The sequence below is a fragment of the Asterias amurensis genome, chromosome 9 (assembly GCF_032118995.1).
Source record: "Asterias amurensis chromosome 9, ASM3211899v1".
NCBI classification, from domain to species: domain Eukaryota; kingdom Metazoa; phylum Echinodermata; class Asteroidea; order Forcipulatida; family Asteriidae; genus Asterias; species Asterias amurensis.
In genome coordinates this window covers 4567606-4591663 of record NC_092656.1, presented here as the reverse complement: position 1 = coordinate 4591663, position 24058 = coordinate 4567606, and the positions used below count along the sequence as shown (strand labels likewise).

At 40.1% G+C, this 24058-nt stretch overlaps 1 protein-coding gene across 3 annotated transcripts; it reads left to right on the top strand.

Annotated features, from left to right (window-relative positions):
- The first annotated feature begins 549 nt into the window (after nt 1–549).
- Nucleotides 550–23747, top strand: LOC139942128 (uncharacterized protein KIAA0825-like). Of its 3 annotated transcripts, none has more exons than XR_011786645.1 (27): nt 550–673; nt 2104–2262; nt 2996–3167; nt 4153–4566; nt 5686–5826; nt 6583–6829; nt 7269–7421; nt 7900–8081; nt 8710–8866; nt 9404–9450; nt 11801–11944; nt 12447–12586; nt 13252–13402; nt 13836–14026; nt 14462–14812; nt 15105–15195; nt 16099–16150; nt 16271–16472; nt 16657–16767; nt 17231–17367; nt 17781–17941; nt 18843–18987; nt 19971–20073; nt 21020–21123; nt 21367–21413; nt 21906–22376; nt 22445–22471. XR_011786645.1 is itself a non-coding variant. In XM_071938848.1 (26 exons), exons 2-26 carry the CDS (start codon nt 2126–2128, stop codon nt 22287–22289), a joined length of 4164 nt encoding a protein of 1387 aa, XP_071794949.1. In that variant the 5' UTR covers nt 1188–1400; nt 2104–2125; the 3' UTR covers nt 22290–23747. The 3 variants fall into 3 exon arrangements, 1 of the variants encoding a protein (XP_071794949.1); XR_011786644.1 differs by lacking the exon at nt 550–673 and adding an exon at nt 1188–1400; XM_071938848.1 differs by lacking the exon at nt 550–673 and adding an exon at nt 1188–1400 and having other exon boundaries at nt 21906–23747.
- The last annotated feature ends 311 nt before the right edge of the window (nt 23748–24058 follow it).

Here is a 24058-nt window from a genome sequence, read left to right as displayed (position 1 = left end):
TATGTTGAAATTACCCAAGTAACACAGTAGCAGGAGATAATAAATATTTGGTGAATGAATCAATAATAGTCGGCAGAATGACAACATTTAGGTGTTTGTCATTATTTACTCAACTTCGGTGTAAATTGTTATTGGCTTGACTACATCTGTGGTTTGCCATTATTTATTCATTATCATGTATATTAACTTTAATGATGTAGGTCTACACAAATGTAACTTTATGGCAACATTGAAATAAATGTATTGAAATGAAATAAAATGGTTTACTTGAGATAGGTATAAGACATTGACTGGTGTAGTTCTTAGTCTTGATTCTGAAATGTTAATTTTCTTTAGCTGTGAAACAATCTTTTCCCTTTCCCCATGCAATCCAAACCTAGTCTTCCCTAAGTGGGGTGTGGCAGGTGAATGTGCGCATTCAAGTTATAAAAATGACTTAATGTTGACTCTCCCCTTTATGTTTCAGACGTGTGAACCAAGTTCAGCAGGAACAATTGAAGTTTGGGGTAAAGTATGATGGTAAGTATGAAACAAAACTTCCTCCACAGCCATTGTCATACATAAAATACAATCCTTTTTTTTTCACAGTCTGTAACCTGTTCGTACTGAAGCGTTGGCAAGATGTGACAGAAGAAGATTGAGTGCATAGAACAACGAATGGTTGCAGCAAAAGGTAAATAATTTGTGAACTATTGTTTTTTGTGCTGTATTATTGAGATAGTAATTGTAGCGGCTAGTTACTAGTTAAAATAGTGAGCAAAATAATCTAATTTTGATTTATAGTTTGCTAAATCCGATATTTTTAACAAAAAAAACGTTCACTTAAAGAATAGGAAGAAGGTGAGCTCATGGGCGAGACAGAAACTTCAACCGCCTTGAACTGCATGGGTTCTAATTTTTTTGATTCAAAATTTGCAACTCTAGCCCAAAACGCGGCTAGCTTTGGCTTTTTTTATAAGTGCACTTTCTTGACCTTTGACTACTACACTTAATTTCCCTCGAACAAGTCCTTACTCTATTTTGACAGTTTGACGAGCATGCAACACTGCTTCAAAATTTACTGACAATTTAGATAATACCTTATAATTAATCATTAACACTGCAATATTTTCTGCTTTGGTTCATAGCAATGTGAAAAATTCAGACGAATCTAAAATGGAAGATTCCACTAAATAGAATAGGGGAGACACGAGTAGGACTTTGTTATTGAAACAGCGACCTCTATTGTGCGGTTTGTTCAGTAATTATTTTGACATTTTCTTCTCTGAAGACTCTGGTGGTCCGTCCACGGATAAAAATAATGTAAAATGTTTTAAAATCAGTTTGTTGACTTTACAATGCTTCCAATTCTTACTGAGATGAGATTGATTGAAACGACGACCGTGTAGCTTTGCTTCTCGGTAAGTGTGTGGTGGTGGTGTTCGTCGCCCCTCCCGGCCGGCCGAGGTTCTCGTCGCTCTCAGTCGTCGGGGTTCGTGCGTAACCAAGCAAACATAATTCATTCCATCAATCAATCAATCAAGTTGGAAGTGGGGTTGAATTTCTGTTAGGAGGTGCTAAATGATATACCCAACAATTAGCGTCAAAATGTAATACTTGTGTATCGCATTTCTTAGTTTAATAAAATGTCAGGAAGGTAAAATTTATAAACATTTCAACAAGTAAACACTGGCCTCCTTTTTGGAGTCGTGGCCCCGAGGCAGACTTGCATACATGATTGATAGTCACTCACTCTGCCTGCTAGCTAGGCCCCTATTCCATGGGGCTCCGACTGCACGTTTTAAGAATACCCAGGGTTTTATTTACAGCTTACCCCTACTCTAGAGCAGGGGTGTCTACTCCCTGTGGTGTGCCCATTTGCTGGAGGTAGATCAGGGGTGAAAACATAACTTTCAATCGATACAAGTTTGAAAGGGCCGGCTAATTTTTGTAATTTTTTTTATATTAATTTTTGTAATTTTGTATTTTATGTGAATTGCCAAATAATAAAAATAATAATAATAATAATATTCCCTCGGGGAGAGTAGTTTACTCTATTCCCCCATGGAGAGTAGCATTTTCTAAGTAAATGATTTATATGAATTTCAAATTATTTTCCGACAGGAAGAAGAGGCAGGGGGCAACAATGTCATCCCTACAGTCTAGTCCCCTGTGCAGTCTACCTTCTGCTAGTGCAATGTTTGAGATGGGACCACCCTGTCTACAGACGTTACACGCTGCTATTGAAGACATTGATAGACAGCTCGGTGAAAACGACAGAAGGTGAGTTTGGCCGTTCATGGCAAAACAGCGTAACTTTAAAAAAAGGAAATTTTGAGAAAGAGCGTACCTGAGCAGTGCTGTTGGAACCGACTCATGGGGTGAAGCTGAGGGGAAGACAGAGGTTGAGCTATATCGATGTCCTGAGGAGAGATGCTGGGGCAGAGACCATAACAGAGTTAGCTGCCTTCAAATACTATGTTTTTTAGCGTCCAAAACTGGAAACCGTGAAATTTTTAATCAATGAATAATAATTGTTGTCTTTGTTCAACCCCAAATAATTTACCCTTGTGGTTCATTATTTGACCTTTTTAAAATTATTCCACCCAGAAATCTACATTCAGTTTTTATAGACAACAAATGAAAGCCTTGCAAACTTGGTTAAAATTTCTATCTCAATGCTATCACACAGAGTGCTTTTAGTTTTAGAGTGCTATCACATGTTTTTCCAGACTGTTTTTATATGTAAAGTAGACCCAGCCAAATTGTTTACCTTCCGCCCAGGTAGTAGTTAAAAAGCAGGACAGTTCTTTTCAGAACTGAGAAGTCTCCTCTGCAGTAGAATATATTGCAAGACAGTTCTCTAAAGAACAAACTCTACCTGGCAACTACATGTAGATACACACATGGTGTTACCGCAAACCAAATATATTGATACCTCACCATACAATGCCTCAAATCCCATTATATATTTGTAAAATATTCTTTTGTTTTTTTACATTAATCTGACCTGCAGTATCGAAGATACATTGAGACGCCTCGTGCAAGCAACGAATAGCCTATCAGCAGATAATGACTATACCAACATCAAGGATGCAATGGACAGTCTTATCCACACGCCTGTATTAGAGGAATGTGCCTGTCTCACACCAGAACCAGAAGATGTGGGGATTCTACTCAAGACAATTGTAAACAAATTTTGATTGTTGTAACAATATTGGCAATATCGTTGCGGTACCCACTGCCAAAACATTGGATTCGAACTGCCTCTAGCCACCGGGCAACCTCGGTAGTCTAGTTGGTAAGACACTGCTCTAGAATTGCAAGGGTCGTGGGTTCGAATCCTACCCGAGTAACATGCCTGTGATATTTTTTTCACAGGACTCGGGAAAGTACCGAGTATACAGTGCTAACACACATCGGTGTGTGGGTAAAAACCAAAAATTAATATTCTTTATCAAATTTAACATCTCTTGGAATGTTGGCAATACTATGAAAAAATTTTCTTTGGTGACTTGTTTGCTGAAATGCTTCAATATCATTATAAAATAGTTTGTAAAATAGTTGCGTAGTAAGTTTTTGTGTTATGCCAAACTACAAATCAATCAAGTATCCTACCAATTTTGTACTAAAAAATTATTGACCCAATTGGCCTGTCGTCATCATCACATAGGCGATTGCCTGGTGCCCTTGAAATGCTCCTGTAGAAATTTACAATTTCCTCATCGGGGGCCCTTTACCAAGAATAAAATGCCTTTGTGCCCTTACCCTTTCAAAAACGAAGCTATTACAGGCCTGCATCACAATAATCATAGTTGCGCCATTTTGGAAGTCTGTGTCACCGTGTGTTAAACAGTGTCAGTGTGGCATTTATTACACACCTGTTGACTACTAAAGTGATGAGCAAGACACATTCACTGCAGGTGATGTGCTGTCAAAGGGGGTCAAAATTTACTTTGTGATAGCTGCAGAAAAGCAAAATCGTTTGGATCAATATCATTCAAGAAACTGCTGAAGACCCACTTGTGTCATCTTTGATAGAGATTTTTAGCCTGTATTGGACACATCTTAGCGCTTTCGAACTATGGAAGAGGCTCTCTATAAATGTCAGCTTGTTATTTTATTATTGCTTCAACTGTTTCTCTTTTTGTTTTCTTCAATATCTTTGTACAGATTCATCATCTGACGACAAATCCCGGCTGCGAAATGACAGTCTTCAGACAGCTACTCTTCCTCTCATCCCACGAGGGCCTTGGTCTACCAATCAGAGCCCCTGACCCCGATCACATGACCCAGTCAGCCATGTCCCTCAACACCATCACTGATGCTGCGGACGAGGGCAACGATGTGATGTGGGAAGACATCCGATCTCGTTTGCGCCGTTACTTCCTGGAGAGGATTAAGAGGCTGCCCATCCTTAACAGTCGCGGCGGGGTCGATCTCCGGCAGAATGAACGTGTGGAGTATCTACAGTCTCTGTGTATCCTATACCCGGAGAAGAAAATCTGGGGGAGCTACCAGCTGGTAAGGTCACAACAGGTCACGACCTTGATCCAAGATTTGTTGAACCCCTCGTACAGTGATGAGGTAAGTCGGTGTTTGGTTGTACCAGGGCCTAATTTCATAGAGCTGCCTTTGAAGCAGAAAAATATGCTTAACAATTTTCTGCACAGCAGAAATCAGCAGGATACCAGTTACAAATTGTGCATACAACATTGTATTTTGGCTTGTAACCCTGTCCTGGTAAGCATGATTTTGTTGTGCTTTGCTCCTTTTGTGCTTGAGTAGCTCTATGAAACTGGACCCAGTTTGCAATTTCCTTGTGCTCTTAGGAAATGACTGTTAATGGTATACTTGTGGGTAGTACCATGTGTAAACCTCTTTTTCGGAGGAGTGTTTGCTCTGAAAAGAGCAGTTGTTGTTCCTATTTTAACAACGATTCATATACCAAGTAATAAACCAAAAGGGAAACTGACTGGGTGACTTTTCAGGGGTCGAAATTGCCACTAGCCCGCTAGCCCAGGACTACCAGATTTACATCCGGGCTACTGATTTTTCCAGTTTGATAGCCCGACGGGCTAGTTGAATAATAATGCAAAAATCATCATCACAAACAATAAAGAACTATGTTATTGGTGTATTGTAAAGTTTGAGCCGTGACGCGAGACATAACGTAGCTTTTGGGCTACCAAAATCTAATCAGGGCTACTAAAAATTGTTGGTCACTAGCCCTGCTGACTACCATGGAAATACACTTAATTTTGACCCCTGCTTTTAAAACATTTTGGATTCAAGACAGAAAAAATCATCTAGTTTTTCCCAGGTTGTATCTTAAAATTTGGTGATACCTAGTTATACGGCAGCTACAGGTTGAATACATGGCCCCCAACTGGTACCCCAAACTAATATATTAAAAAACAGGGATACTACCATCATTTTGGCTAAGATGGCTCAGTTGGTAGAGTGCTGGTATGCTAATCTGGAAGGCGTTGGTTCAAATCTCGCTAGTCAACATTTGTCCTTTGTTCAACCCAAACTTGATTTAATTTTACATTAACGAACTCAGATAAGTATATTGGAAGTTTGATTCCTCAAAGTAAGAAAGAAGAAAATTTTGGGTTCCTCACCAAAACACCAAAAGACATAAGAAATTACAGTGTTATAAACTATAAAATGTATACATTGTTTATTTTTATATTGGCACAGTCTATAACAGAATCATCCGAGCCCAGGCAGCCAGTAACCTTGGATCTACTAGCAATGAGACTACCAAAGCTAGTGGAGTGTCTTCAATGTATGATAGAGGAAGATTTTGCTGTGATGTTATCTAACGTCTTCGATGGACAAGTAAGACATGAATTTCCTGCAAGTAGCTTGGATTGCTCATGACTAGGGCCCAATTTCATGCCTTTGCTTAACCGGCGAATTATGCGTTTCGATCCTTTTTCTCCGCTTCCAGTACAAACGCCAAATTTCTGCGCTAGCTGTGTAAGTGAAGAATGCTCAGTAACATTGAGTACGCCTGCACACAAGCAAAAATACTCTGCTTACTCATGAACAGGGGCCAATTTCATAGAGCTGCTTAAGCAAAAAATGTGCTTAAGCACGAAAATAGCCCTCTTATTTTACACATGTTACTGGCCGAAATTTCATGCCACAGCATTGCTTGTGACTGGTATCTAGCTGTTGTTTACTTAGCAAAACAATTCAGTGGAGTCTTGGCCAATAATCTGATTTTACTTAGCGCTGATTTTTTTGCTTAAGCAAAATTTTCTGCTTAAGCAGCTCTATGAAATTGGGCCCTGGCCTTACGTAAGCGCCGATTCTTTGCTTACAGTAGGCAGGTCTATTAAATGCAGTGGAGCATTATACCCATATATCGATCTTGGCTGTGCTGCATGGTCATAATGGGTTGATGTGGCTGGCAGCTGAATGCGCCCTTGCATGCCTGCTTCTCGAACACGTTGTAGCCGCGTCCTTCGCAATTCAGCTCTTAGCTGCGAGTAAGGATGATTAGCCCCCCAAATTATTATTATTATATATTTTTTGTGTGTGAGATTACGGTACAGACACCTCCTGAACTTTGTATTTTTTTCCGTCCAGGTAGAAGCAGCCCAAGCCTTGCGAGAAATCTACCTGTGCAGTCTGTCGGAGGATGTTCAAACCCTTCTAGAGAGAGCTTGGGAGGTCAAAGGTGACCGAGAGAAAGTGAAGAGGGAGGAGGAGTCAGAGAGGAAACCTGGAGGCAAGAGGATGAAGGGCAGCCTCGTCTCGTCTTCTCTCTTCGGAGATGATCTTGAAGATATGGAGGAAGACTCTGAAGGGGTGGAAGTTGACGTCTCTGTAGAAGGTGATTGGAGTTTATCTTGGTAGTTTAAAGACCAGCTTTAATGAAAATTCTTTGAAAATGTTTTCAATCAATGAGGAATTGAGTTAGCCCGACAGAACCCGGTTTTAAACTTAAAAACCAACCCTTTTTGTAATGCTTTTTTTCTGGTGCTTTTCCGAAAGATTTCCAAAAGTGGGACTAATTTTTTGATCGATATTTAAAATCGAAACCTCAAAATAACAATAAAATGGTCAACAAACACATCATAGTCAAAGAATGTTTATCTTGTCTTGGTGTTCAAGAGAGACAGATATTTTTTGAATACAACATGAAATTACAAACAATTCTTCTTGGTTACTTATCGGTTATAAAAATAGTCTAGATAAAATGTTTCATTCTGATCGGTGGTTAACTTTTAAATTAGAAGAATTTCTAACAATTGTTGTCATTGTGATTTCAGATATTCCACCTTTGACCCAAGAGGAGCTAGTCAACCTGATAGGCATCACTGTGCAACTGTCTGGGATGGATTCACTCATACACACGCTACATCAACAGGCATCCACGGATCCCAGCTCCCTCATGAAACATGGACGCACCAAGGGCATCAAAAGTAAGTCCTCAATCCTAAAGGGCCAGTCACACTGCAGCGATAACGAAAATGTTAACGATATCGACGCAAAGAGAAAGAATTCTATTGGTTGAATTGCTCCACGCAAAATACACACATGCTTATTCAATCAATGGAGGGCATGCAGTGTTAACGTTCTCGTTATTGAGGCCTGTGTGTCAGCCCGTTAATCTTTATCTGCAATCTTTATCTTTGTCCAAATCACATCTAACTCGGAGCTGAAATATTTTTTGGAAATCCAGGACCGCTTACAGCTTAAAATGTTTACTTTTATTATTTGAGTGAGCAATTACCTCTTTCTCAAAAACAACCTCATTTCAACAGTTCTCCATCGCTCTTTACCAAGTAATCTTTTATGCTAACAATTATTTTGAGTATTTACCGATAGTGTCCAGTGCCTTTAAGCAGCTTTATGAAATTAGACCAAGATCCCAATGATTTTGTTTTCTCTTTCCCCTAGGTGCACTGAAGCATTCTAAAGAGCAGACGGGTCGAGAAGCTCGCCATCGTGGAGAGTATGTTGGTAGAAAGGGGGTCATGCCTGATGCCATCCCACCTCCATTTGGAGTAACCCCTGGGATGATGGCACCTGAGGGTAGCGCCCAGCGAAGACACACTGTGTTAGACAGCCCTGTGACTCAGGTAGACTCAATGAGCCCTTTTGAGGTATGGCGGACGCAATAGGAGTGCACAGTTTTGGTGTATACACACAAATTTATCCAAACCTTAAATTGCTGTAGCATTGTGTCCGCCACATCTCAAAAAGGCTTATTGAGTTCTCATGTTTGTTCGCATATATGTATAAATATAGTTATATAAAGCAGTATGATTATTTTTCTCCAAACACTGCAGACAAAAAATGATTCTGAAGTTATCTTGTCTGGTGACCGTGTTTGTAATAGGCATTAATATGGCTTTTTTTATAAAAATGTCTTAAAATCATCAAAAACTTGAATCAGTAGCACTATAAGCCTGCAGGTCCATTAACATGCAGGCCTGATTGCCTTCATGCCCTATGGTCATTGCCTTGGTGCCCTTGAAATGCTCCAGTAGAAATTCCTTACGAAGGAGAAAATGCCTTGGTGGCCTTGCCCTTTCAAAAACGAAGCATAATGGCCTGCATGTGTTAAAACACTTTTGGGTGGTTTCAGGTTCTTAAACAAAAATTACAACCATTGGAAAAGATGCTTTCATGACAGATGGAAAAAGGTGCTCTTTATTATGCTTTTCCATCAGATTTTTTTAAAATCTCTTTTTTGTCCTCAATCAGAAGATAAAGTGGGAGTGGACGGCCATCTTGGAAGGGGTCATCTCAGATGTGAGTGCCAGCATTCCCATCTTGGTCAAGAATGTCTGCCAAGCTGCACTGCAGCAGGAAGAAATGCTCTTCTCACAAACCCGCACTGTCGACATGGTCCCTGTTTGTGGTAAGGCTTGCATGGTGAAAAGAACCTGAATAATTTGCGATAACAACATGTATATAAATAACTTTTTATTAATTGTGGTTCTGAGAAGAACCGATTGACTTGACATTTCAGATAATAATATACTCATTATCAGGGCCCAATTTCATTGAGCTGCTAAGCACACAAATTTGCGTAGCCTGAAATTTCTCCCTTCAAAAAACAGGAATGCCAACCAAATTTTCAGGACAAGCAAACAACAGCTGAATACCAGTAAGAAAGCAACATGCAACAAATGGTTTGGTTGGTACTCCTGTTGTTATCTAGGAAGAAATTTCATGCTAAGCAAATTTGTGTGCTTAGCAGCTCTATGAAATTGGGCTGTGGAGACGAGAAAGTTGTCAACGCACATTTTGTTAAGTTTATTTTTACAATATTAACAATAAGTGTCTTTCATGATTTTTTTTTTTATTCTTAATTTTTTTGTAATACAAACATTCTGAAATCAATCAATTTAGCCCTGTCTTTTTATTCATTCTGAAATTTGTTTTATTCTGTTAGGTGATTTGGTGAATAGTGATTCAGGTTATCCAAGATTTGCATCAAAGGTAAGTTTACTATTTAGGTAACACCCGCACCTTCTTTTGGACTGGCGTTAGAGTCCTTAAGCAGGGGTGTGTTCCTTCTTTTGGACTGGCGTTAGAGTCCTTAAGCAGGGGTGTGTTCCTTCTTTTGGACTGGCGTTAGAGTCCTTAAGCAGGGGTGTGTTCCTTCTTTTGGACTGGTGTTAGAGTCCTTAAGCAGGGGTGTGTTCCTTATTTTGGACTGGCGTTAGAGTCCTTAAGCAGGGGTGTGTTCCTTCTTTTGGACTGGCGTTAGAGTCCTTAAGCAGGGGTGTGTTCCTTATTTTGGACTGGTGTTAGAGTCCTTAAGCAGGGGTGTGTTCCTTCTTTTGGACTGGTGTTAGAGTCCTTAAGCAGGGGTGTGTTCCTTATTTTGGACTGGCGTTAGAGTCCTTAAGCAGGGGTGTGTTCTTTCTTTTGGACTGGCGTTAGAGTCCTTAAGCAGGGGTGTGTTCCTTATTTTGGACTGGCGTTAGAGTCCTTAAGCAGGGGTGTGTTCCTTCTTTTGGACTGGTGTTAGAGTCCTTAAGCAGGGGTGTGTTCCTTATTTTGGACTGGTGTTAGAGTCCTTAAGCAGGGGTGTGTTCCTTCTTTTGGACTGGTGTTAGAGTCCTTAAGCAGGGGTGTGTTCCTTAATTTGGACTGGCGTTAGAGTCCTTAAGCAGGGGTGTGTTCCTTCTTTTGGACTGGCGTTAGAGTCCTTAAGCAGGGGTGTGTTCCTTATTTTGGACTGGTGTTAGAGTCCTTAAGCAGGGGTGTGTTCCTTCTTTTGGACTGGTGTTAGAGTCCTTAAGCAGGGGTGTGTTCCTTATTTTGGACTGGCGTTAGAGTCCTTAAGCAGGGGTGTGTTCTTTCTTTTGGACTGGCGTTAGAGTCCTTAAGCAGGGGTGTGTTCCTTATTTTGGACTGGCGTTAGAGTCCTTAAGCAGGGGTGTGTTCCTTCTTTTGGACTGGTGTTAGAGTCCTTAAGCAGGGGTGTGTTCCTTCTTTTGGACTGGCGTTAGAGTCCTTAAGCAGGGGTGTGTTCCTTCTTTTGGACTGGCGTTAGAGTCCTTAAGCAGGGGTGTGTTCCTTATTTTGGACTGGCGTTAGAGTCCTTAAGCAGGGGTGTGTTCCTTCTTTTGGACTGGTGTTAGAGTCCTTAAGCAGGGGTGTGTTCCTTATTTTGGACTGGTGTTAGAGTCCTTAAGCAGGGGTGTGTTCCTTCTTTTGGACTGGCGTTAGAGTCCTTAAGCAGGGGTGTGTTCCTTATTTTGGACTGGTGTTAGAGTCCTTAAGCAGGGGTGTGTTCCTTCTTTTGGACTGGTGTTAGAGTCCTTAAGCAGGGGTGTGTTCCTTATTTTGGACTGGCGTTAGAGTCCTTAAGCAGGGGTGTGTTCTTTCTTTTGGACTGGCGTTAGAGTCCTTAAGCAGGGGTGTGTTCCTTATTTTGGACTGGCGTTAGAGTCCTTAAGCAGGGGTGTGTTCCTTCTTTTGGACTGGTGTTAGAGTCCTTAAGCAGGGGTGTGTTCCTTCTTTTGGACTGGCGTTAGAGTCCTTAAGCAGGGGTGTGTTCCTTCTTTTGGACTGGCGTTAGAGTCCTTAAGCAGGGGTGTGTTCCTTATTTTGGACTGGCGTTAGAGTCCTTAAGCAGGGGTGTGTTCCTTCTTTTGGACTGGTGTTAGAGTTCTTAAGCAGGGGTGTGTTCCTTCTTTTGGACTGGTGTTAGAGTGCCTTGCAGGGGTGTGTTTTTTCTTTTTTAAAAGAATTCCTTGGACATGTTTTTGTTAGTTTGTAAAATCAGCCATCTCATTACAAAGCCTAACCTATCTTCTAAGTTGGTCGGCAGGGCTCTGTCGCATGTTTCTGGTTGGGGTTGCCTCTGATAACAAGGGTTTTCCTGAATCTTTGAGTTTTAATCCAAAATTTGAAAACTTAACCTTTACCTAAAGGAACTTTCAGAAATTGTAAAAAAAAAAAAATCTTCTAAGATCACAGATTTACATAAAACTTACTTGGTCTAATGATGGTGGTAGAAAACATCCCTTGAAATATTTCTGTCTGAAATGTCATACTTGATGAAAAATAAATAAAACTAATTTCCCATTTGGAGTTTATTGCTCAGTGAGCATTTTATTAAATTTCTTTTTTAATCGATTACATGCAAAATGTGTAATTGGTTTTTCACTGTTTTCTCGTTACCCAGATGGCTGATCGATCTCAAACTTAGGTTTGTCAGTTAATGTATATGGTTTGATTACATAGAGTGCTAACACTGCCAGCAACTGTTTTGTTAGCAAAAAACAATTCTGTAATGTTCATTGAAGCATCTTCTTAATTCACGTTTTGTTTTCAGAGCTTGGTGGATCTGATGTCCTTCTTGGATGCTATTCTGCCCCTGGCTGTCAAAGGATCAGAGGGAGTAATTAAACCTGCCAGAGCAGCCTTTGTAGAGGCTGCGTCGTTCAGCATGAACCACTACTACAAGAAAATATCCGCAGTATGTAAATTAAATAATATTCATTTTGTTTCATACCAGGGGTCACTGCCAGCACTAATCGGACCATCATGTTTTCTAAAGTGTTTTTAAATTTGTTTAACCCTGTGACACAACGGGGGGCGACGGAAAAGGCACATTTTTGTGTTTGTATCCATAACAAAAGAACATTTCAGTCAAATCTGTCTAATTACATGTGATCCCGACTAGAAACATGATATTCCTCCTACTTTAGTCGAATTTCCGATTTGTTTGCTCTTTGATAAATCAGAAAAACTGTGATTAATTAGCTTAAGAAGTCTACTCAAGTAGGCAAGCCCCTGTACTCAATAAAACTGTGAGAGAAAAAATACTTACCAACCAAAATTAACTTATGGTATAAATACAAACAAACATCTGATGGCTTGAGGTGTTGACCCTAGTAGAGTCTTTCTAAATAAAATGTACCACTTTTTTCCAAGGACCAAATTGGTGCCTGATATAATTCTTGATTTGTTTTTGACAGATGCTGATGAGCCCAACCATTACCCCAGGCCATCAGCCCTATTCTAACATCACTGATAAATACAAGCTCTTGTCGATAGCATCATTTGCTTCCAGTCATCTAGCTTATTATGAGAGTGCTCTCAATGACGAGGAATCCAGGTAAATAAAATGAGTAGTCTGCCCATAGGGTGTCATGGCCGAGTGGTTGAGAGTATCGAATTCAAGTTCTGGTGGTTGAGTCATCGGAGTATGGGTTCGGTTCCCGGTCGTGACACTTGTGTCCTTGAGCAAGATGCTTTACTGTTAATGCTTCTCTTAACCCAGGGTTATAAATGGGTACCTGCGAGGGTAGAGGTTGATACTGTGTATGAGAAAGCCTTTCTCAAAACATTTCTTTTTAAAAGACATTATCTTTGACTTTTAACATTTTTTTCATTGCCTTTTCTGTGGTGTTATATTGTTTTGTCTCGTATTGGTGTTTGTCATTGTTTGTTTTTGTCGTTCTTATTGTACAATGTAATTTTCCTGTATTTTGCTTACTCTTTTTAGCTTAATGTTTATAATATGTAAAATACTGTACAGCGTTTTGAGATTTTTATATGTAAGACGCTATATTAAAAATAAGTTATTATTATGATTATTATTTTACGGTTGCCCAGTTTGTACTCCCCAGGGAGCTGAGAAAGATTAAGGGAATGTTAATGGCCCAATGACCAGGGCACTAATGTAAAGCGCACTGAAGTAAAAGTAGATAACTGTTTGCTTATTATTCTGGTTTCCATTCTGGTTTGTATGAAAAGTTTTTGATCTCTTTTGATTTGTAGGTATTTTCTAAACTCGGTCAAGACTCAGTACATGGAGCTGACTACAACTCTTAAAGACCTGATTGTGACGTACCAGAACAACATCGTCTCCACCGTCATCTTGCAAGATGCTGAGAGCCATCACTGGAGGGATCAAAGACCATTTTATGAGGTAAGACAAATCTCCTGTCGATGACGATGAGCAAGTTAGTCGAAACATTGAGACAAATAACGTCTCTGGCTCGAGACAGACTTGCACAATTGCAAAGAATAATCATTGCGCTTCACACATTCTTATCACTGGTCATTGGCCTTATACTTCATTCCTTAAATCATCTCAGCTTCCTAGGGAGTATACAGCCTGTGCTGCCAAGTATGTAGCACACTGACCTAAATCAATCTTTGCCCTCAAAGGTACCCATTTGACCCTCGGTGAAGAGAAACAACTATTGTTATGTGTCTTACTCGGGGACACAAGGGTTGATACTGACCAGGCCAGTAAATTACTGAACTCAAGTCCACTGTCTTAGACCACCCGGGCCTTGATACCCCACTGTACCCCGCTTCTTGAGAATTAACAGAAGTCATCACTTTTGTTTTGGCAGGATGAGAGATGCTCTTTCTCAATCCAGATGTGGCATCTTCACCTTGATGCCTTGAGGCGGGATCTGTTTATCCTCTGTCCTCCTGCTCAAGCTCAGGAGATCTTTGGTGAAGTGATGAACGAATCACTGTCTGTATTAGCACAGCGTTACAATAGAGCCAAGCCAACCTACAAGAGGACTAGGCAGTACAGGTGAGAACATCACGCGGCCATTTGTGTGTTAGATTTGAATATTGTCTCGAACAATGACATGCTTGATTACAAGTTATCGCTTACATTTGAATTCCTCAGACTATCGAGACAGTAGCTATGTCACATGGTTAGGGGCAAGCTTTGCATAGTTACGTAAGGGACGGTGAACACCCATACACAATTCTGAATGGATGTGTATGGCACAATGGTACCAGCGGTTATCTGGAGGTTGCTCTGGATAATGATCCTTGCAATTATGGGACAGGTATATGGATGCTGCAAATTCTTTGAGAGGGCAAGGCCATTTTTGTTTTGAAAAGGGCACTTCAAGACCCGAGTAGGATTAAATGACAGTTCATATACAGTTCATACCTCACTCTTAGATTGCTAAATTGCTACTCTCCGTTTACTGAATACTTGTTGTTGTTTACACAGAGCTGACATCACAGCAATCTTCATGATCACAATGGATCATATCTGGTACATCTGCCCCTCACCTGGCCCCCTTCTAGACCCACTCTCCGCCCGTCATCCCATCGCCCCCATCCACAACTCCTGCACCTGTCTCCTGTCTGCCCTCGCCGTGGTGGCCTCCCCTCTTGAGGACCTCTACCGCACCTTCAGAAAGGGCTTCAGTCAGCGGAGGTCCCGGTCGGGGATAGAGAGGACCATCTCGGAGCAGGAGGCGGTGGAGGGCTCGTCAGGGCTGTTGTCGCTGGCGATGACGTCGTCAAGGGAATGGCTGAGATGGATCTATCCGGGGCTGTTCAGGGGATTACACAAAGGGTAAATTCCATTTCTCTTATCTCTATTAAAGTTTTCTCTCACAAAATAACCCATTCTAACAACTTTACACAGCCAATTTCAGAAAGCTGGTGAGAAGAAAGTACTGCTTAGCAAAAAATAAGTGGGGCACCAGTTGCAACAATGTAAACATTGTGGAATTTTGGCTGGTAACCAGTTTCTGTTAAGCACAAATTTCTGTGCTTAGAAAGTTTTCTGCTGACGGGCCTTATGAGAATAACCATATTGTGTTGTTTTGTTAAAAATAAATAATATGTTGTGTTAAACATTACAGAATGGATAACCTTCAAGACAAGCAAGCTGTGTTTATCCAACTGAAGCTCTTATGCAGTCAGCCTTGTCCAAAATACCATCAAATACTACAGGTAAGTTGATTGACACCACAGACTGCCACAAAGTGCAATACCTTTCAGGCTACATTGGGTGCATGGGTGTTTTCTGGTTGTACAGCTGACACTGGTACCACAGAATGCCACAAAGTACAATACATGTACCTTCCAGGCTAGCATTGGGTGCATGGGTGTCTTCTGGTTGTACAGCTGGTGTAGTATGGGAAGCCTGTACTGTAGATTCAGGTGGAGGCAATATTAACCACTTATGTGATGTATATTTGGTTTGCAGTAACACCATGTGTGTATCTACTTGCCAGGTAGAGTTTGTTCTTAGAGAACTGTCTTGCTTTATTCTACTGCTGCGAAGTAGATAATCGGAGGTTCGGGAGACTTCTCAGTTCTAAAAAGAACAAAAGTTCTGTTCTAGAACAAACTCTACCTGGCAAGTAGATACACACATGGTGTTACTGCAAACCAAATATACATTGATACCTCACCATGCAATGCCTCAAATCCTCCAGACTTATGTGATAATGGCTTGAAGCCAAAAGCTCCTATTTTTCATTATTGTCATTGCATCCTATGTCCATAGCCATATCCAGAGTCGCTTGCATCCTATGTGGTCTTACTCGTGGTCTTAGTCTCCTGTGGAAAATTTTGTGGATCGAGCCAGTTGGGCATGAGAGTGTATCGATAATAATAGGTTTTTTAAAAAACTCATTCTGCACGTACTGACATAACTTGAACACATTGTTGACTACAATTTTTCTGAAAGAGACATTGACAAATTTAATCTCTTTCCATGGTTGTCTGGACTACAGGCTGGTTTGTATTTGTGACATAATGGTGAACCTGAGACTGTAATCTGCTTATTTGTTTTATTAAACACACGTTTATTTTGTTTTCTTTACTTCTGAAATCTTTTGTTCATTTTAGGCACTACTTATGAGAAACTGTCTGGTACCAACACTCATGGTGACAAACACAGGTAAAAGAGTTTTAAAACTTCCCAAAACTACAGTGCTCTAGATTCTGCGAAAATCTTAACTCTCAAATAAATATTGTGGTCGAATGAGAAATACATGATTGCTTCTTTACTATTTCACAGGTCCAACTCAATCACAGACTGCGACACTGAACTCCATGTCTGCTTGTGACGGTTGCAGTGGTGGGATATGTCCAGGGAAGCTATGTCAAACTGCCCAAAGCCAGGACATTCCAGATGTTGTTCAACCTATTGTGGACCTCTTGGTACTCTGTGGGGATCAGCCAAATGCCTTGACAACTGTTCTGACAGCAATGATTGAAAGGTATGAACTTTTGTTGCTATTCTTTGTTTTGTTTTTATTTGTGTGAGCATTTGGGTTTGGTACTCTATTCTAGATGTTCAACATCTTCCTCCCCTTGTACCACCTCCTCCAGCCCCCTTCTGTTTCTGATGCCAGTTTGACGCACTGATACAAATTTATCTTGTTTTTACATCTTTAACTACAGGGAGGATAACTGGGAGTCGTTCAGCGAGGCCAATTGTATACCAGATAGAATCACATCAGTCTCTCTATGGTTGGGCAGCGTCTACAAACTCATCTCATCTTATATTGACAGGTAAAACAGAAAAAAACATGGGCACAATTTTATCATTTGTAAGTTCTTTAATTGTTATTGACAGGCAAAGTATGCGGTATATGGTTTTTGGAACAGATCAATTGTTTCAATCCTTTTATAAGTGTAGATGTATACAATAAAACAAATTTGGCGAAAGCTGGTCCTCTTTTTGAGAAAAATCGCTTAAGTTCAAAGCAAATATATTCATGAAGAAGAAAAATCCCTATAGGAACGAACACACAATCTGAGAAATGCTACTGACAGTAACATTTCTCAGTTTCAAATTTTGGGGCATAAAAACTGATATACTTTTATGTAACCACATTACTTCGAGGTGAGATGTTTCTCAAAATCCTTTTTACTATCAAAAGCTGCTGTCGTCTTCTGAGCAAACGTTTTTATTGTCATTATTTGTAAGAGTGATAACCAAACATAAACCTTCCCTTTAATTTTGTTACTGTAGAGCAATCAAACCAGCCATGTCCATCCTGCTGAAGGAGGACATCGACCCTAAGAGTCAGTGCGGCTTCATCGACTCCTTAAAGGAACTCCCATGTGGCTGTCGACTGAAACAGAAGACAAAGATACTCAAGGAAACAGGTGAGAAGACCTCTTGGGACCCTGGTACGAATCCCGCTGGTTGCACTACCTGGATTTGGTTTTTAGTCCCTACCTTACTGGGGTACGAGGCGGTCGAAAACCAAGAACTGTTTCGGTCATGGACTGTGGTTAACCAATGGCCAATTCAACCGGAACAGATATTATTGTTACGACCGCCAAATCACACCCATGCGTGGGTTTGTCTCTGGAATATTTCTCTTGGGTCTTCCTCCCACAACTTAAACTGAACTTTCCCTCTTGTTTTTCTCTCTCCATTGGGTTCTTGGCTAGTATAGTGATTAAGTTCTCTTTTTCTGAGAGTCCTTGTAGGTTTTCATGAGGACTTGTTCGGTATTCTTAACACCTTTACTGTTATTGACTTGTTATGTATTTCTTCTTATGGCTCTCTGTAGGTCCTCAGGAAGACATGTTCTCAGCGATGCTAACATTGATAACAACTCTAGCTGATAACGTCAGCGCATTGCCGACTCCACTCTGCATCTTCTTCAACAGTCTACAGCAACGTCTGAACGAGAAGGAAATCCACTGCACTCACGACTGCATTGGTCTACAGGTGAGCATTTGGGATTGTTCTTAAAAGTTTGATTTGAATCTTGTCATGGTGGGAGACTAATTAGGTTTAGGTTCGTGGTAGCACCATGTGTAAGTCTCTTTTGAGTAATGTTGGTTCTGAGGAGAACTGGGCCCAATTTCATGGCTCTGCTTACCGTAAGCACAGAATCGGCGCGTACGGAAGCAGGGAATTCTGTGCTTACGGCAAGCCTATTTCACGAGTAAGCGGCGAGTTTTGGCTTCTGCGCGTGCGTACTCCACGTTACTAGGCATTCTACGCTTAAGTCTAGCGCAGAAAATCGGCGCTTGCACGTAAGCGGGGAATCGTGATCGTAAGCCCAGAATTTGGCGGTAAGCAGAGCCATGAAATTGGGCCCTGGTGGTTGACAACTCAACGTTTCGATCAGTCTGCTCTGATTTTCTTCAGGAGAATGCTGGACTCTGTTACTAGATGCTGCTCAAGAACTTTTTATTTTTGAGGCACCGCCCGGATAGGGCCTCTGTGACGTAATCATTAATGAAACAAAATATAGTGGAAGCTGTGGCCTTGAAAATAGGTCATGATTTCTTTCATTTGGCCATGCCAATCATGGGTGCACGGCTTGCTGACTAAAAGCTTGGTGCAAAGTTGATAGGGGAGATCATTCCGTGGTTTTCGGGGTGGACTTGAAGTACATTTCCCACTGCTCCGTTTTGGCACTTTGTCATTTAATAGATGGAAACTTGCATTGGAGATAAAGGTTGTGGGTTCGAATCCCACCAGAGTAATATACCTGTGATTTTTTTTTCCACAGAGCTCGGGAAAGTACTGAGTATACAGTGCTAACACACACTGGTGTATATGGGTAAACTGTAATTAATATTTTTAATTTCTTTTACCTGTATGTGTTTTCTTACTCAAGGTGATTGCTTGCTGCTTGTACTCTAAACTCCATGACAATGAGTTCTTAGTAGAGGTGGCTGGTGTGCCCATTAGCCCTCAGAAGTATGAAGAATTGAGTCAGTTAGGACACTACTGTCATAAGGCATTGACGGCCTCAACGGCAAGTAAGTGTAGTCTGATACCAAGTTGTAGCTGCTTTATCAAGTGTAATTTCTGAACCCAAAACTATTAGAAGATTATTTAAAGGAACATTACGTACAGAATTGGTTTTGCTAGCAAAAAAGTTGCTGGCAGTGTAAGCACTTTAAGTAATCCACCATACACATACACTAACAAACCTGTAGAAGTTTGAGATCGATCGGCCATCTGGGTTGCGAGAGAATAGTGAAAAACCGATCACAAATTTTGCATTGCATCGATGCCAAAACAAAAATGAATAAAACGCTTACTGAGCGATAAACTCCAAACGCGAAATTAGATTATTTATTTCTCATCAAATATGAAATTTCAGACAGAAATATTTCAAGTGATGTTTTCTACTATCATCATCATTATACCGTGTAAGTTTTATGTAAATCTGTGATCTTCATGATTTTTGTTTCTTACCAATTCTGTAACGTTCCTGTAACCACATCATGTCTGTATTAAAAAATCTTTACCTGGCCTCTGTGCGGTGTTATTTTTCTGAACTCAAACCTGAACCTATAGACGATGTGACCTCTGACGTCACTCGAAAACCATAATATGATTCGCGCGCATACCGCCGAACAAAACCAGTGTGTTTTGGTAGGGAGCTAGAAAGTGTATGCAATCTTACCATGACTATGCGTGTTTTTGTCCGGCGAAACATGACGTATACAGTGTTTTGTCAACAGAGGGCGGTTTGAATGTAAACATAGGTCATATCGTCTATAGCCAGGGATCACACCCAAGGGTGCCACCTTGGTGTCGCTTCCTAGGTTATATCACAAACATAAGATTATTCAAACAACCAGTTGTTATTGAACTATGGCCTAATATGAAGATTGTTGTTAACCATTTGTGATTTTACTGAATACAGTCTTCTGTTTTCGAGAATCCAAAAGAGAGTTTTCATAAATATTTTCAGTTTTAATGAATTTGCTTTTTGTTTGAATGTTTCATTCAGGCTGTAGAGAGAGCCTACCACAACCTGTTTATGCCTTCATGGGCCGCCACACTGACTGGCTACACAGTAAAATAGACACCATCATTAGTCACATGGATAATGAGTAAGTTTCACTGTCACTGTTTCCCTGTAGATCCTATACAGCTGTATAGACCGTATTGAATATGACGTCACCGTTCAAATATCTAATCTACAACATGGCATCTGTGGAGGTGTGCGTGCGTGTGTGCGTGCATGTGCCGTAGAAATCAAACCGGAAATGTTGCTTGCTGCGTGCTTCATTGATGTACGCGTTTGGACGTGCATACGGTTTGCCCTACTCGATGGCCTCTTTCATAGCAAAAAAAAAGGTTATTCAATACAGTCTATAACGACCATTTTAATCGCCTACACCTGGGCTTGATTTCACAAAGCACTCAGATCACTCCAGTGTTTTAGATTTTAGTCTTGAAGTTTTTAATGCTGAGAAAATGGCCTTTGAAAACCAATGACTCTGTTGAATTAGATTGGATAGACTAGATTAGATTGCTATGCTTGTATTGTATTCTACACATATAATCAGTTCTCACTTTGTTTACTAGCGCAGTCCTCAGTCCAACACTATATAGTAACTAAAACTGTGCGCTGATTATGGTGCTGTGCCTGATCCAATGTAAAGCATAGTCAGTTTTCCAGTGCAGTCCTCAGAAGCAAACCAAGCATGAAGTTGGAATTTGATCGTTAATGTCAAGTAGGATTTTAAACATTGCATAGGGGAAGTATAATTAGGTGAGGTTTGCGGTACGGCAGCACCATGTGTAAATCTCTATTGAGGCGAGTGTTGGTTCTGATAAGAATCGGTGGTTGATAACTCATCGATCAGACCATACTGATTTAACTATTGAGTTGGCCACCAGTTGACAATCACAAAAGAAAATAATGAGATATTGAGACATTAAAACAGAGACCTTTAAGCCAAGGGTTCTTCTTTGTTAACAGCTTGTATTTGAAAGGCTCTTCCTAAAAACAGGCCATTATTTACCATCTTGTTTATTATCTATTCCATGCAGGCTATTCACCCATTGTTCAGGCTACCCATTGGATGAAGCACCCTCAGAGTTCTTAGAGCATTACAGACACATGCAGGCAAACCTCATCCTCCAGGCACCTGAAGGTAAAGTGACAAACCCACAGCACTTTAAACTTTTCCAAACAGTTTTGTACTATGAGAAGTATGAGACCCAGGCCTGGAGGTCCAAAACCTAAACTGGAGGTTAAAGTGACAAATTTGTAGCACTTTTGACGGATATGAGCGCTATATAACATTGCATGAGCAGCCGCTATTGTTCTTCCTATTTATTATTGTTATTTTTTTCAATTATGCCGATGTGTAAAATCTTGTTTTCTTTTTATCCAGGTGAGAAATGCTTACTCCAGGTGTACAACATGCTGAAAAATAACCTGGTAAGAAGCAACGGTAAAGTAACTCAAACTAGTGAAAGAGGAATGTTCACTAACAAATTATTTTGGGTTTTAAGCCTGGCTTGTGGCTTTTCCTACTGGACAAGAAGGGATTACGTTTTATGGTCATAAGCTTTTGGCTACAAATACGTACAGCGTTTATTTTCGTAACCCCTAATCTCAGAATGCCTAGTGACTCAAACTACTTTTTCCACTTTGTTCTATGGTCAAAGAGCCTTTTTGCTTCATTGCACACGTCCGTTATGGTACAACTTGCCTCTTCATATTCACAAAAGCTGCCAGTGTACTAACATGTACGCGAATGTGAAAGCATCCCAGTCGTCGCTGAAGATACTAGTACAAGACATCTGAAACTAACATAAAAACAAATGGTCTATACTCCTTGGGTCTACCAGGGAATGCTTTCATATAGTCAAGATTTTCTTATTCCCAATGTTTTTTTCTTTTCTATCCATCATTTAATTTGATTTGCAGGATTGGTTTAAGCGCCATCTGGAAATCCCTCCGGTGTTCCCATCCAGAGATTCCTCATCAACATCGGAGTCTTCTGAGAGTCCTATCTTCTCGCTGGACCTCCACACCCCCACATCTCAGCTCGCCAACTGGCTACATTTCCAACCCCTGAAGGCCTTCAACTCCCTCAACGGGTCCCCGTTCGACCAGACAACCATCGCTGAGTTTCCCTACAACTGGCCCAAACTACTGCAGTGCGAGTTGGGCATGAGCGAGGTGGGGTTCCGTAACTTGCTGTCGCATCGTCATGACATGCAGGAGGGCGCCTTCTTGGAGGAGGCAGAGAAGAAGCCGGTGCAGCTGCTGAAGATCAAGTATAATCTGGAACCTGGGGAGTTGGTTTGAGGGAAAGGTTATGTTATTTGATAAATTGTGATGCGGTCAAGCAAAATGTAGTTTTTTATGTAATTAGTAAGGCATCAGACACCATTGGTAATTACTCCAAAAAATTATTAGCATAAAACCTTACTTGGTAACAAGTAATGGAGAGCTGTTGATAGTATCAAACATTGTTAGAAACGGCTCCCTCTGAAGTGACGTAGTTTTCGAGAAAGAAGTAATTTTCCACGAATTTGATTTCAAGACCTCAGAATTAGATTTTGAGGTTTTGAAATCAAGCATCTGAAAGCACACAACTTCGTGTGATAATGGTGTTTTTCTTTCATTATTATCTCGCAACTTCGACCAATTGAGCTGAAATTTTCACAGGTTTGTTATTTTGTGCATATGTTGAGATACACCAAGTGAGAAGACTGGTCTTTGACAATTACCAGTAGTGTCCAGTATATTTAAGTGCAGTACAAGTTAACCAGCACACATTACTGTAAGATGGACAATTTGCGTCAATTCTACAACTAATCCAGTGCTACTGCCAGAACGTTTCATGAAAAAGGGTTAAACTTCCGTTAATGGACATTAATGTCTCATGAAATAAGTATATAATGCTTGTTGAACTTGGAGGATTGAATGGTTAGTATTTATTGTGTTTTAGAAGCTGTAATAAAGTTTAAAGAAAAACTTAGATTTTTCAGTATTATGTTAATAATGTATGAACACAATGTGTATATTTTTGTTGTAATATAGTATGTTCTTTAATGTTTGTTTCGTCCAGCTATTGTTGAAATAAATTGTTAGTAAATTACAACATACAATGGGAAGAGTTGTAAAGTGGCTGCAACAAACAACTTCCCTTGTTTAATTTCAAAAAATGTTGTTGGTTCATAGGCCTAAAGTCATTAATTGAAATTTCATACTCATTAGAATCAAAATGTTGTCATGTGAAAATTGTGAAGTTGAAAAAAGTTAGACAAAATTCACATTCAAATTATTTTCGTAGATACCAAATGTTTCTTTTGGCCCAACAATACTTTGAACCATGAACTCATTTACCAGGATCTCTAAAATATTCAAAAGCAATTTCAAATCAATTTCAAATCTGCATACCATTTTATTCAGTCGCCTCAAAGTACTTTAAAACTTGAATAAGTTCAAAATGTCATGAGCTAAGGTTGCTGTATGAAACCCAGAATGATTTTCTTCATTTGAATATTTGAATATTCATGAACGTCCGTCAAAGATGTTAATGTCTACAAGATGGTGTGTTTCTGTAGAGGAAAGTACAACAATTTGTACAGAAAGAATTTATTTGTGCCAAGAGTATCCTTGTGGTTTTGTCCAAGTGTTTTAATAGTGAGATCTATTTTGTGTACAGTGTACATGTGTATGTAAATCTAGAATACTATAGGCCCTAGTAATTTTTTGTTTCTATATTTCCGTGTGCAATATAGTTCAATGTCAAGGTATTTTGAGTGAATAAAGGTAAACATTTCAAGTGTATATATTGTCCACTTGTTTGGCCCGAGTAATGCATTTTCTTACAAACTTGTTGAATGCACCATAGTTCATATAGTGAGTTGATTTGTAGAAACATATACATGTAGATTGTAAGTAATACTAGACACGATTTCAATTTTCATCGAGCTGCTCAAGCAGAAAACATTGCTTAGCAATTTTCTGCTTAGCAAAAATAAGTAGGAAAGCAGTTAGGCCCTTTTCGAAACGACTGGATTTGACTTTGGATTCAGCTCAGGCTAGCTTAGCCCCGCGGTTGTTTT

Excerpts from the sequence above, each read along its gene's own strand:
- LOC139942128 (XM_071938848.1), top strand. The coding sequence starts at position 2,126 with ATGTCATCCCTACAGTCTAGTCCCCTGTGCAGTCTACCTTCTGCTAGT. Across the intron at positions 20,074-21,019 it reads ATTAGTCACATGGATAATGA|GCTATTCACCCATTGTTCAG; the intron begins GTAAGTTTCACT and ends TATTCCATGCAG. Across the intron at positions 21,124-21,366 it reads CATCCTCCAGGCACCTGAAG|GTGAGAAATGCTTACTCCAG; the intron begins GTAAAGTGACAA and ends CTTTTTATCCAG.